This window comes from Chionomys nivalis, chromosome 1, assembly GCF_950005125.1.
Source record: "Chionomys nivalis chromosome 1, mChiNiv1.1, whole genome shotgun sequence".
Classification (NCBI taxonomy): Eukaryota; Metazoa; Chordata; class Mammalia; order Rodentia; family Cricetidae; genus Chionomys; species Chionomys nivalis.
The window spans coordinates 79,748,817-79,761,932 of record NC_080086.1 but is presented as its reverse complement, the minus strand read 5'-3'; the positions used below and the strand labels follow the sequence as shown (position 1 = coordinate 79,761,932).

At 50.6% G+C, this 13,116-nt stretch overlaps 1 protein-coding gene across 1 annotated transcript; it reads left to right on the top strand.

Moving 5' to 3' along the window:
- Window positions 1-944: 944 nt before the first annotated feature.
- Cd8b (CD8 subunit beta) lies at window positions 945-12,328 on the top strand. The gene is made up of 5 exons (XM_057770032.1): window positions 945-1,035; window positions 3,818-4,177; window positions 7,044-7,133; window positions 11,960-12,049; window positions 12,261-12,328. Exons 1-5 carry the CDS (start codon window positions 993-995, stop codon window positions 12,326-12,328), a joined length of 651 nt encoding a protein of 216 aa, XP_057626015.1. The 5' UTR covers window positions 945-992.
- The last annotated feature ends 788 nt before the right edge of the window (window positions 12,329-13,116 follow it).

Genomic DNA, 13,116 nt, shown 5'->3' with positions numbered 1-13,116 from the left:
CGCAAGGCTTCATCCTCCTTCTCCCCGGCAGACAGATCATCGAAGATCCATTTTCCCCATACAGCCCTCCTCAACTCACCTCTGCCGACCTCCACAGGCCAAACCAGGTCTCCCTAATAAGAGTTCTTCCCAGATTCTTTATGGGGCTTTGATCTCAAAACTGGTAAAGAAGCCCGGAGGCGTACAATGCTGTAAGGCAGGGCAGGACTGGGGAGACACACAGACACTGTGTGCCCCAGTCCTTAGGGCTCTGAAGGTCGGGGTCTGCCCCTGTCTTACTTTCAGACAAGGGCTGGGCCCCTCAACAGCACCCCAGCTCTCATTTCTGTGTGTCAGTAAGTTTTCCTTCGCCCCTCACAGGGTGTCTCCTTCACTCCAGGGCCAGCTGAACTCTGGCACTAGAAGATTCTCCACAGCTCTCCTTCCTGAGTCACACGATGTAAAGCCTATGTCCCCGGCAACTGCATCTTCCCAACCACAATGGACTGTCCTCAAACCAAGACGAACCCCTCTTCCAGCCTGCTCAGAAGGAAATGAAACAAAAGAGTGTCTGAGTTAGACTAGCCCAGCTTCACAGAGCCGGGAGTCCGGAGAATGCTGACCTCTGATTCAGCACTCCCAGCTGTCACCTGGTATCTGGATTCTGTCTTGAGTCCTTCCCAGGGAAAGAGGTATATTACACAGGTGTAACTGCTTAGCCTGACTGAGAGCTGTCACTTCCTGACCAGAAAGCAGAGTCCTGGCAGCCTCTTTGAAAAGCAAAAGCCTTTGATGCTGTCAAGGATGAAGACGAAGGCCGTCAAGTGCGCGCATGCACACACACACACACACACCATGCCTCTGGCCCTCCCTGGTGGCCCCGCCCTCTTACTGCATCAGCACCCCACCTTCCTTACACTCAGGGTGCCTCACCAGCCTACCCTGGCTCCTAACCCACCCTGACGGAGCCCTGAGGGAGCCCTGAGGGAGCAAGTATCCCCACGAGCGCCAAGATGCAGCCATGGCTCTGGCTGGTCTTCAGTGTGAAGCTGGCAGGTAAGACCCAGAGTGGGGTAGCACAAGGCTGCACTGGAGCAGGGCACTTAGGAGCTGGCAGTCTTAGCAACAGGAGGAACAGACAGGAGCCCGGCTGAGGGAACAGGGCAGGCGGGGAGGCACAGGCCCTGACCATGGGGAGAATCCTCCCAGGAGCTCATTTCCCAGAGACGTCTGAGGAACCTAGGGCAGACGCCAGCTCTGTCCCACAGCCTGAACTAGAAGGGGAGAGAGGAAAGGAAGAAGAAATAAAGAGGAGTGAGAAATCCAGAACTGGCGGGGAAACGCGGTTGTGCAGGGTGCTCACAGGGAAGTGCCCCATGCAGCTCCCAGAGGCCCCGTCTGGCCCAGGCCAGGGCCTGTAGACATACTCTTACTACTTCCGGGGAAGTGCTTCCAGTGAACTGGACAGACACTGCTGTAGCTGGCTCTGGCAGGGTGCTCACTATGGCCACCTACTCTCCACTGTCCTCTGGAGTCAGGGTCCTGCTTAGCATGGCTCCCCCAAGAAGCAGCACTGGGCACTGCAGATGGGATATTAGGGCTGGCACAGACATGCCGCCCAAAGTCTGTCATTGTGATCAGACCCAGTCAGTGGGCTTTTCAGAGGGATACTCCTCAAATCTTCGCTGGTCTGGCACCACTTAAAGTCCAAACTGATTACACAGTTGATGGAGACGGGGCATGCCAGCCCCTGCCTCTGACCTGGTTAGCTCAACTACGTCACAGATGAAAAGGAGGCAATCCTAGAAATGCCAGGTCCCTCAGAAAATGGAATCCTGGGCTACCAAACTGATAAAATGAGACCGTATGTGACTTGAAGCCTGGGCGTGCGTGTCCTCTGGGCTCTTTGGAAGGGTTCCTGCTGTCTGAATATTTGTGGCCCCATTTTGTGTGCAGGTTTCCTCAGTTCAGTGGCTCTGAGTTCATTCGTGCAAGGCCTATGGCCTGGGTTTGGGAATGAGTCCACTGCATGCAGTCTGTGTGACCCTGAGTGTGCCTTTCTTTCCTCGAGCTCTGCCTCCCCCCCCCCCCCGCCCCCGGAGTAAAGGGTTAAATCAGACAGTGCCTGATGCACCGTCATACAGACCGACGTCCTCGCTTTGGCCAGTGACCAAAACAATACAAATGGCTGCGAGGGCAGAGAAACCGTAGCTCTATCAGGGAAAGGGAGATGTAGTGGTACCTGAGCCGCAGGGGAAGCTCAGAGTGGTCTAGGGTGGGCTCTGGGTTTAGTTCATCACATCCATCTTAGGGAAGGCTGTGATGGGGCCGGAAGGCCTGAGCCACAATTAGAGACCGTGATGGCACCATTAGCTCAAGCAGCTGATTCTCCCCGGCTCACACACTCTCCGGTCTCTGCTCAGCCAGTCCTGTCCTCTGTATTATATCTTGGCCATGGCCCTCAGCTCCAAGCCAAAGAAAAAGGCTTTCTGTTTCAACGTGGGTTTGTTGGAACCCACATGATCTTGGATGTGAAAGAAACTTAGTGGGAGCCTCCTTGAGACTTCACTGGATGCCTAGAACATCCCCGAGACCATCGACCTGCCAGCAGAATTCACCTGTCTGCTTCACACAGGCACGGCCACGGTCCACGTATGACGACCTGTGTGAGTGCATCACCCTTCACATATAATTTCTCTCCTTTTCTTCCCCCTGAAATTCACTAGGTAGTGACCTCAGGCTGACCTCTCACACAAAGCAATCCTCCTGACTCAACTTCTCAAGTGTATACCATCATGCCTGCCTTTTTTCTTTTCTTTCCAATCCTCAGAGCAAGCAGGACAACAGCGGCAGACCTAGCTGATCTTCTTTCACAGGAGACCCGGACTTGGTGACCTCTGAGGTCCCATGACTGCTAAAGGGCAAAGTTGTGTGCACAGCCATGCCTGCAACTCCTTCTGCCAGCCCAGTCTTCTCATCCGAGACAAATGGACTGTCAATCTGGTCTCTGTAATGACTGCCCTGCCCTGAGGGGCAAGAAGTCAGTGACAGGTCCCCTGCGGGACCTACCAGGGTCGGCAGCGCCTTTAACTAGGTCCAGAATCTCACGTTGTCCAAACCAGCCTTTCACTGGGCCTGTGACTCCAAAGTCCTCTCTCAGCTTGCCCCAGGTCGCTTTTGACTGCCTAGAGCTACCAAAGGCTTATCTCTGCAGAGCCACTGCCAGGTGAGGCAGGCAACTAACTGGCTTTGGCTTTCGACATTGGCTCTCTGAATTTGAATTCAGTGAGACTCCAAACAAGTTAACTTCATGCCAGTGTTTGCTCATCTGGGGAAGGAGGATAAACATCCTGGAGCCAGTCTGAGACTTGCTTAAAATGATTTATGTCCAGAACTACAGGTGGCAAAACTCGTCAGCCAGGGCCTCGGCAAAGGCGAGCACAGTGAACCTCCCGTGCAGGCAATGTCTGTGAATTTGAACACACTGACTAGTGTTAACACCCGGCTCTTTCTCCAGGCACTCTTCTGTCATGGCCTCCAGTATAAATTCACTATGATTCTGAGTCCCCACCACTGCGCACAGAAAAGTGTTTTCTGTTCCTTCTCGTTTCTAGGGGTTGAACTCAAGAGATCAGGTTTGATGGTAAACACCTTTAGCTGCTGAGCTATCTCATGAGCCCTCCCCCTACTCTCTTTTTTTAAAGCAAGTTTTCATGTAGCCCAGGTTAGCCTTGAACTCACTGTAACCAAATTTGAAGTTCGGATCCTCCTGCTGCAGCCTACAGAGAGCTGAGACTCATGTGTATAACCAGCCTGGTTTTCTTCTGGTTTCCTATAGCTCTCTGGAGCAGCTCTGCCCTCGTTCAGACCCCCGGCTCCAAAACACTTCTAACCAGTCAAACATTAGAAATATCCTGCGAAGCTAATACCCTCCCTAAGACCTCACTCATCTACTGGTTGAGACAGCGCCCGGGATCCAAGGACAAGCGCTTTGAGTTCCTGGTCTCCTGGAATCCTTCCAAAGGAATTGCTGTGTACGGTGAAGGGGTGAAGAAGGAGCACATGATTGTGTTTTCACATCTAAGCCGGTCCATCCTCAACCTCACAAGACTGAAGCTGGAGGATAGTGGCACCTACTTCTGCATGATGATCGGGAGCCCCCAGTTGATCTTTGGGAAAGGGACAGAGCTGAGAGTGGGTAAGAATGCTTTCAGTGCTATGAAGGAGCACGTGAGCATGTGCACTCATGCACACACACACACACACACACACACACTCAGCCTCACTCTGAAGTCATGAATAGTCATGCCACCTCTAAGACTAATAGGAAATACACAGAGAGTTACCCAGGCCAAGCAACCTTTGATTGCATGTAGCTGTGCCCCTTAATGCTGCCATCCACCCAGCAAATGGTATATTCCATTTGCACTTTGGATGGGAAGCAGATGAGGTGAAAACAGATAGGTCAGTCAAAAGTGGGTGCTTGTGATTCCGATGGAGACACAGTGGTGCCTCTGCCCTTACACAATCTCAGAAACCCTGAGTGTACATACAGACTGTCACTGCCTGGGCGCGCGCACACACACACACACACACACAGAGAGAGAGAGAGAGAGAGAGAGAGAGAGAGAGAGAGAGAGAGAGAGAGAGAGAGAGAGAAGAGAAGAGAAGCACTTGCCCTGAGCAGCATTCTTTGTGGGGTTCTACGGCTCAATTCCACACTTGGGGCTTCAGGGAGATAAAGAAACTGGACCCCAGGCCTAGCCAGGCTACCAATCCATTACACGCCTCACCCCCCCCCCAGCCTCAGTTTCCAAATCTGTACAAGGCAGCTGCTAGCCCACCTCTAGTTCTTGGAAGCCGTGCTTTTGTTAATTAAACGATCATATGCAGAAGTACCTTGCAAACAGTATTAGCATTTTGGCAGGTAACCTACTTTTCATACAGGGCATTTGGTGCCTATTTTATGTGTAGCACATCTCTGTTCAGACTAAGCCACCCTGAACAGTAAGGATTCATCTCTTGGGGTGGAAAGTGATCATTGTAGATTCTGTCAGGCCAGCGGTTGGCTGTGGTTCTTTCTCCAGCTCAACCCAGGACTGGGCTTCTCACTGTCTTGCTTCCCACTCGCCTGAGGGCTGAAAGTCACAAGAGCACCCCAGCTACCCCCAGAAGTAGGGTCACCCGGGCTAGGAGGTACAGAGATGGTTAGGATAAGGCCAGAGTTATAATGAAAAGCAACAAGGAGCTGGGTGGTGGTGCGCACACCTTTAATCCCAGCACTCAGGAGGCAGAGGCAGGCAGATCTCTGTGAGTTCGAGGCCAGCCTGGTCTACAAGAGCTAGTTCCAGGACAGGAACCAAAAAGCTACGGAGAAACCCTGTCTCGAAAAATCCAAAAAGAAAAGAAAGAAAAGAAAAGAAAAGCAACAAGGAAAACAAAAATAGGGCGAGGTCTCCAAAGCCTCTCTACTCTCTGGTCTTACATAGTCGCGGTTCGGGGAGGAGTAAGGTCGGGTTGCGCTTGTTTTTTTGCTTTTGTTTCTATGATCCCCATGACTTCCCAGTGCTTCAGGGTCTGAGGAAGGTGGACATGAAATAAGAGCAGATAATTTTTCTTCTTTACCTATCCTGGTTGCCATGTTTCTGAGTCCTGTGTGCTGCCCAGCTGCCCAGGATCAGCAGTGTCTTCCCAGTGACAAAGGCACCCGGAGCCTGAACTTACCTGCTGAACTGGAGGGTCCAAGAGTTTTAGAGGGGAAGCTTGGGTAGTTTAGAGTGTTGGGGAAAACAGGCTTCGTTCAGGTCCTCATGTACACTATGGGTTCCAAGGACCTGTCCCTCCCGCCAAAAAAAGAGAGAGGGAGACAGAGGGAGAGAAAGACTTGAACTCACAGATAGGGAGGAATGAAGGAAACTTGACTTAGAGCAAGATGAAATTAAAGCAGAGCAACCTCATCTTGTCCCGATCACTCCCAGCAGACCCAGGTTGCTGTGCCAGTCAAGAGCCTGGAGCAGCTTCAGCTAGCTCCCCGGTAGGCTTGACACAGAACAGCCAAGAGACTCTTGCTTCTTTGAGTGTGAGGTGAGGCAAATGGACTCAGTTTAGGAGTCATGAGCACAAAAGGACTCAACACCCAGCAGGTCCAGACCCTTGGACCTTGTCACTGCTATTGGCTGTCACTTTAAAACAGCTCCCTGGTGCCAATGGCCAAAAGCCTTGCGGTGACCTAATGCTTTGTCAGAGGTAGTATGGGAAATGATCTTTCGGTTTTTCCTAGTCCCTCTCCTACTACTTCACTGGATGTAGGGTGCAGGAGATTCATTTCCTTGGTCAGCAAAATTTAAGGGTGGGTGGTCCGGCGCGCCACACCTCATAACCTCATGGTCTCCCTTCTCAATGTTTCAGCCCCACTGCCCTCACCCTCCCTCTCCCACCCCTTCAGTGTGAGATGAGGAGGGGCCATCCAGGACAAGGAGAAAGGCCTGGAGTCCCAGCCTTTCACTGACCCACCTCTCCTAGCTGTGGTGCTCATGTTGGAACAACCTTCTTCTTTCCATCGGTTTAGGGCCTGGCAAGGAGGTTGAGAGCTTGGCCATGCAAAGGACCACTGGGTCTTCTTTGCTTTGTCTTGTTTGCAGTAGGATCTTTCTACATAGCCCCGGCTGTCATGTAGAGCAGATGAGCCTCCTAGAACTCACAGAGATCCACCTGCCTCTGCCTCCCAAGTTTTGGGATTCAAGGCGTGCACCGCCACTGCCGGGCAGTAGTCATCTTCTTTACAGCAGATGGGAAGCTGAGGAACAGATGACAGCCCAGGCTGCACAGTTGTTGATTATGGCATAGGCTCTGTTTATGTCTGGTGGCTCCATAGCCTCTCTCCAGGACACCCAGGCTACGCCCATGCATAGGCTCTACATTCATCTGAGAACTGAGAAATCAGCTCTGAATTCTTGTGCTCTGGGACCTGATGCCCTGTGGCAGCCCTGGAAGGAAGGCACACAATCTGCCTGTGAGAATTGCTGTTTATGTGGCTGACATATGGGTCTTGCTTCTTTCTGTAGTTGATGTCCTTCCTACAACTGCCCAGCCCACCAAGAAGACTGGCATCAAGAAGAAACCGTGCCCATGCACCAAATTAAAGCCCCAGAAGGGTAAGTTTTCCATCGTTGCACCCACAGAAAAAAGGGCAGCTCCCCACTTTCACTCCCCCTTTTTCCTTCACCCCTTCCTTTCTCTGTTACAAACTCTTGCCGAGTCTTCATTCTGCTGCCTATTTCTCTAGCTCTAAGCTGGTGTCAAAAAAAGGGAGGCTGAATATGCCAGCAAGCCCCAGTCTAGTGAGGCCACACTCACAAAGCATCCCAGAATAAGACGTTAAGGAAAATACAGCCACCCGAACACTACACACAAATGCTCACAGCCGCACAATTCATTATAGCCAGAGAAGCGGACACACCCTTATGTTCCTCAACTACGCACAGGCTAACAAAACAGGATACAGGGGGCTGGGGATTTAGCTCAGTGGTAGAACAAGTGCAAGGCCCTGGGTTCAGTCCTCAGCTCCAGAGAGAGAGAGAGAGAGAGAGAGAGAGAGAGAGAGAGAGAGAGAGAGAGAGAGAACAAGATCCAGGCAATACACGGACACATAGAGAATGAAGTACTTGGGCTCACAAGGTGGCTCCAAAAGCAGCAGCCCTTGATGCCGAGCCTGACTGTGTTCAGTGTAGGAGACCCACATGGTAGAAAGAGAAAACTCACTCCTGCAAGTTGTCCTTTAACTTTCACACGTGTACACCACGGCACTCAAATGCCCACACCATATACTCAGTCAATTAATAAATGTAGTTTAAAAAAATAATTAAGTACTGTCTAGGTATGGCAGTTCATGCCTGTAGTCCTAAAACTCAGGAGGCTGAGGCAAGATCACAAGTTCAAGGTCAACTTGAGCTATTAAGAGAAGTCCTGATGAAGAAAGGAAGAAAGCAGGAAAGAAAGAGTGAGTCCAGATGTGGTGGTGCACATCTGTAATCGCAGCACTCAGAAGGTAGAAGCAAAAGGATCAGGAGTTTAAAGCTATCTTCAACTGCATACCATATTTGTGGCTAACCTGGGCTATGTAAGACCTTGTCTCAACGCCTTCCCCCCAAATAATATACTGATACATGCTTAAGTTTGGATGAATCTTGACAATACGCAGTGAAAGGTTAGTTATGAAAAACAAAAACCAAAAACAAACCCCACACATTTTAACCAGGTGGGGTGGCCCACGCCTCTAATCCCAGCACCCACGGGCAGAGGCAGATGGATATCTCTGTGTTCAAGGCCAGCCTGGTCTACCAAGCAAGTTCCAAGCCAGTTAGGGCTACATAGAGAACCCTGTCTTGACAGCAATAAAGACCATATATTGCGTGGCTCCATCGATGTGAACCATCCATGGGGATGAAGGTCACAGAGACACAAACAGATGAAAGGCTACCTGAAGGTAGTGCATTGGGGAACAATGAAAAAATCTTCACAGTACAGAGTTTTGTTTTTCTGGGACTCTCAAAGTGTCCCAAAGTTAGACGATGTGATGACTTCACCTCTCTAGGAAGATTCTAAAAACCATTGTGTATGCTCTAAATTTTCGCTGAGGCTTGGCTTTTCCATGTAGACTCAGGCTGCCTGGAACTAACTTTAACCCATGCTGACCTCAAATTCCCAATCCTTCTGCCTTAGGCACACACAGGTTCTGGGAGTACAGACATGTGCACCCTGCTGAACATTCTATAAACAGGTGGAGTTTCTGGTTTGCAAATCATATCACAATCAAGCTGTCAGCAAACAAAGCTTCCAGGTCAAGCACCAGCTGTTCACTCTCTCCATCTCAATGCCTAGCACAGTAGCTAGCACAAGGGGGGCGTGCGGGCGGGGGGGTCTGACAAGCTAGCAAGTGAACGCCAGACATCTCATCTGGAGTAGACACACGTGTACCTTTGAAGCCATAAGCTCAAATGTGCTCTGGAAAAATACTGACTTCCACCCCCAAAAGCTACTGGTGACAAACAGTTCCATCTACCACTACCCAGAGTACAAACCACATCACCAGGACTACTGGGTGCAGCTGGCAGAAAAGCCCCAGAGGAAGCGTCCCTGCAGGGTCAGGGAGACAGGGAGGGGGCTGCCTCCTGGGGTCTTGTAGGGGTTTGGTGCCTTATGCCTACAATCCCAGCCTCTGGGAGGGTGGGGCCAGCAATCAACCAAGAGTTTGAGGTCATCCTCGGCTACAATGTAAGTATGAGACCAGTCTGGGCTATCTGAAACCCTGTCTCAAACAAAAATATAAACCCCACAAAATATAGCTTTTGTTGGCCTCGTTTTTCAGAAGACTGAGGCAGGGGAATTATTTGAACTCATAAATTGGAGACTAATCTGAGCAACATGAGATATTGTCTCAAAAAATAAATAAACCGAGCATGGTGGTTCTTGCATGTGATCTCAGCACTCCAGAGGATGAGGCAGGAGGATCGGTGTAAGTCTGAGGCTAGCCTGGACTACGTAGTAAGTTCTAAGCCAGGCTGATCTACAGAATGAGATCCTGAATGAAAAACCCACACATCTATGCATCGATAGACACACATAAACGGGAAGAGAGAAGGGCCAAAAACAAGAGCGAGAGGGAGGAAGTAAGAAAGGAGAAAGGGGCCTTTATATATAGAGAAGCAGCAATTAGCTGGAAAAAATAACCATGCTCCTCCAACCCAAACAGCACGATGCTTCTCTGGCTCCCACTTCAGGGTGGTCTCTCCGCAGGGGCCTCCTTTGTCCCTGCCCCTCCTCCTCCGCTGCTCTAAAACTAACCACTACCGGAGACAATATGCTCACTTGTACCTTACCAACTGGGTGAGCCTTGGTCGATTCTATTCCCCAGGCTGTGCAAGAGTCTCATCCGCACTCTGCCAGCTGAGCTAGGTCCCCAGCCCAGGTTTCTCAAAACTACACCGTGAGAGGGGGCGGTGAAACCACTCCTTGTCTTCCGCCCTCTAAAGCTGAAGCTTTCTGTTAGCGCTGTCCCTGGTGCATGGTGCGTGGAACGCACCTGACCGAATTTTCTTCCTCTGTCACCTGCATAGGGTTTTCTAGACTTCTCAACCAAGAGCCCAAAAACTGGGGCCTGACTCTGGCTCTAGAACTTTTTTCTTTTTCTTTTTTTTTTTTTTTTTTTTTTTTGGTATTTCGAGACAGGGTTTCTCTGTAGCTTTGGGACCTGTCCTGGAACTAGCTCTTGTAGACCAGGCTGACCTCGAACTCAGAGATCCGCCTGCCTCTGCCTCCGGAGTGGTAGGATTAAAGGCCTGCGCCACCACCACCACTCAGCTTCAATAGCATGCAAAAACTAGACAAGTGAACAGATACCCAAATCACAGAAGAACGATCATGTAAGTGGCTAATGCAAACAAATAGGCCAGAGGCCACACAGAATTAGGACTGAAGTAAAATCTCTAGACTGACAAAAGCTAGAACACCATTAACAAGGGCCGGTGAGGTGCCATTGGGCAGGAGTGGAAGCCGAGGAACCTGGAAGTCTAATACAACCAGAATGGACAAAGTCTGTGGTTCTGTAGTCCCCATTTTCAGCTTCTGCCTCAGGAAGGCACCTGCGTACAGAAACGTGCCAGAAAGTTCTTTACGGGGCTGTTTCTAAAAGTAAAGTATGGGAGACAGCTAAGTTCCCGCCAGCGGCTATCCCCAGGACCTCCTGTGTCTCCGCTGGGGAAAAGAACATGCCAGTGTGATTAAAGAATCGGGAGAGATGCATTTGCAGGGGGAAAAAATGAACACAGTACAACCCACTGTGCTAAAAAGAAGAAATTGAGGGGCCGGGGATGTAGCTCAGGGCTTGCCCAGCATGCACAGGCCCTGGGTTCAGTCCCTAGTCCGGCAGACGTGGCCGTAGCGGTCCACAAGTGTAATTCCAGTACTTGAGAGCTGGAGACAGGAGAATCAGAAGTTCAAGACCATCCTTGACCACAGTGAAGTAGAGACCAGTCTGGGGTACGGGAATCTTTGCCTTTAAAATCAAAACACAAAGACAGCGGTCAGGGAGATGATTTCTCAGGGCAGAGTGCTCACAGTAAAAGCATGAGGCCCTGAGTTTAAACCATGAGCGCCCACATGAGAAGCTGGGCACAGCAACAGACACCTGTATCCCAGCACTGGGGAGGAGGGGCGTGGAGACTTGTTGGCCTCTGGTCTAGGGCCAGGCTCAGTGAAAGATGCTGTCTCTCTCAAGGGAACGAGGTAGGAGGCGGTAGGGCAGGACACCTACCATCCTCCTTGGCCCTCTGTGCTCACATGCATGTGCACACACCATGTATGCACACTCACATACGCATATATGAGCAAACAATGAAAACTGTGCATGTCTGTGAGTTTAGATGCGAAGGGGAAGATTATGAAATTATTAATATTGTGAAATCCAAATAAAGGGTTTTTCTTTTGCTTTTTTTTTTTTTTTTTTTTTTTTTCGTTTTTCGAGACAGGGTTTCTCTGTGGTTTTGGAGCCTGTCCTGGAACTAGCTCTTGTAGACCAGGCTGGTCTCAAACTCACAGAGATCCGCCTGCCTCTACCTCCCAAGTACTGGGATTAAAGGCGTGCGCCACCACCGCCCGGCTTTACTGACATTTTAAAAGTATGGATGTAACAAGACATTTTCTATATAAAATTACCTCTGTGTTATTTAAAGTGAATTCAAAATCAACCAGAAGGAAGTATGCTAAAAATACAACCAGTGGGGTTACCTTCTGGAAGGGGAGTCCGACAGCTCTCGGTGAGTTCCAGGTCAGCCAGGGCTACCAAATGAGGGCTGCCTAGTGAGATCCATGTCAAAAGCAAACAACAAGTCAACCAGTGGCACCCTCTGGGAGGAGGGCCTGCCCCTGCCTGTGTTTCAATCCGTACTGAATACGTAACATGTGTCATGTGTGTCCTTTCCAGGCATGACGTGTGGCCTCGTTACCCTCAGCCTGCTGGTGGCCTCCATCCTTGTTCTGCTGGTATCCCTGAGTGTGGCTGTCCACTTTCACTGTGAGTTGATACTTACAGAACATTGTGGAGCCCCTATTTTGCTCCCTGAAGTGTACCTAGGCGTACTTCCTTTACTAGGGCAGCACAGTAAAGGACAAATTTGCCCCCAACAAACCGTACGGCTCTGCAAACAGTTCTTCCTGTCTTTGAAGGACTTTGGGGGAGGGCAGCAACTTGGACCCGGGGCATATTGGATACTCTCTACCATGAGATATCACTCCACAGACCCAGGAGGCCAACGTGAGCCTCCACCTGTGTCTGCAGTCAGATGAACCCTAGGCGCGAGCCCACTGAAGTACTCCTTCCTCAAAAGACTTTCATGTTGTCATCAATGGGTCTCAACTGCACACGCAAGCATAGAATATTGCCACCTACCAGGGATGCAATCTGTAATGTCCTCAGGGTCCATGGGCTATGTAGATGGGTACTTGTGGGCAGTAGACATGAAAGCCCAGTGCCCCAAAGACCTTATCTGTGGCCTTTGTGTGGTGTTCCTAGAAGTGTGTGTGTGTGTCCACACCCCTGCTCGGGGGCACTGCAGGGAGACTCACGTGGCTGCTGCCCTCTGTGCCCTCGGCTCCTATGTCCCCCGGGCTCTGCAGGCACTGGCCTCATAAAAAGGACAGGAAAGCAGAGGAGAGGCCAGACCACCCGTGGTCCCTCTATTCACCCCTGCCACCTTGAGTGCATCCCTTTTCCTCCCTGGGCAACTATGAAGGGACGAGAACATCAGAGACACCAGCCACATCAGAGGCTCTCAACTCTTCCAAGGTTGCAGAGTTCTGTGAATTTCTGACAGTTGTGGGTCCCCTCCCCAGAGAACTGCAGCCGAGGGCATGAACACTTTGGTAGACTGTTATCCTCACACAGAAGCCTGTGTACCCTGTTAAGAACCCCAGTGGTCGGGTTGAACCAAGCACACGGGCCTGCAATCCCAGTGCTTGGGAGGTAAAGGAAGAAGGATTAGGAGTTCAAGGCCAGCCTGGTTGCACAGTGAACCTGAGGTTTGAGGCCAACCTGGGCTACTTAGGATCCTGTTTCAAAAACAAATAAAAACATTCTGTGAA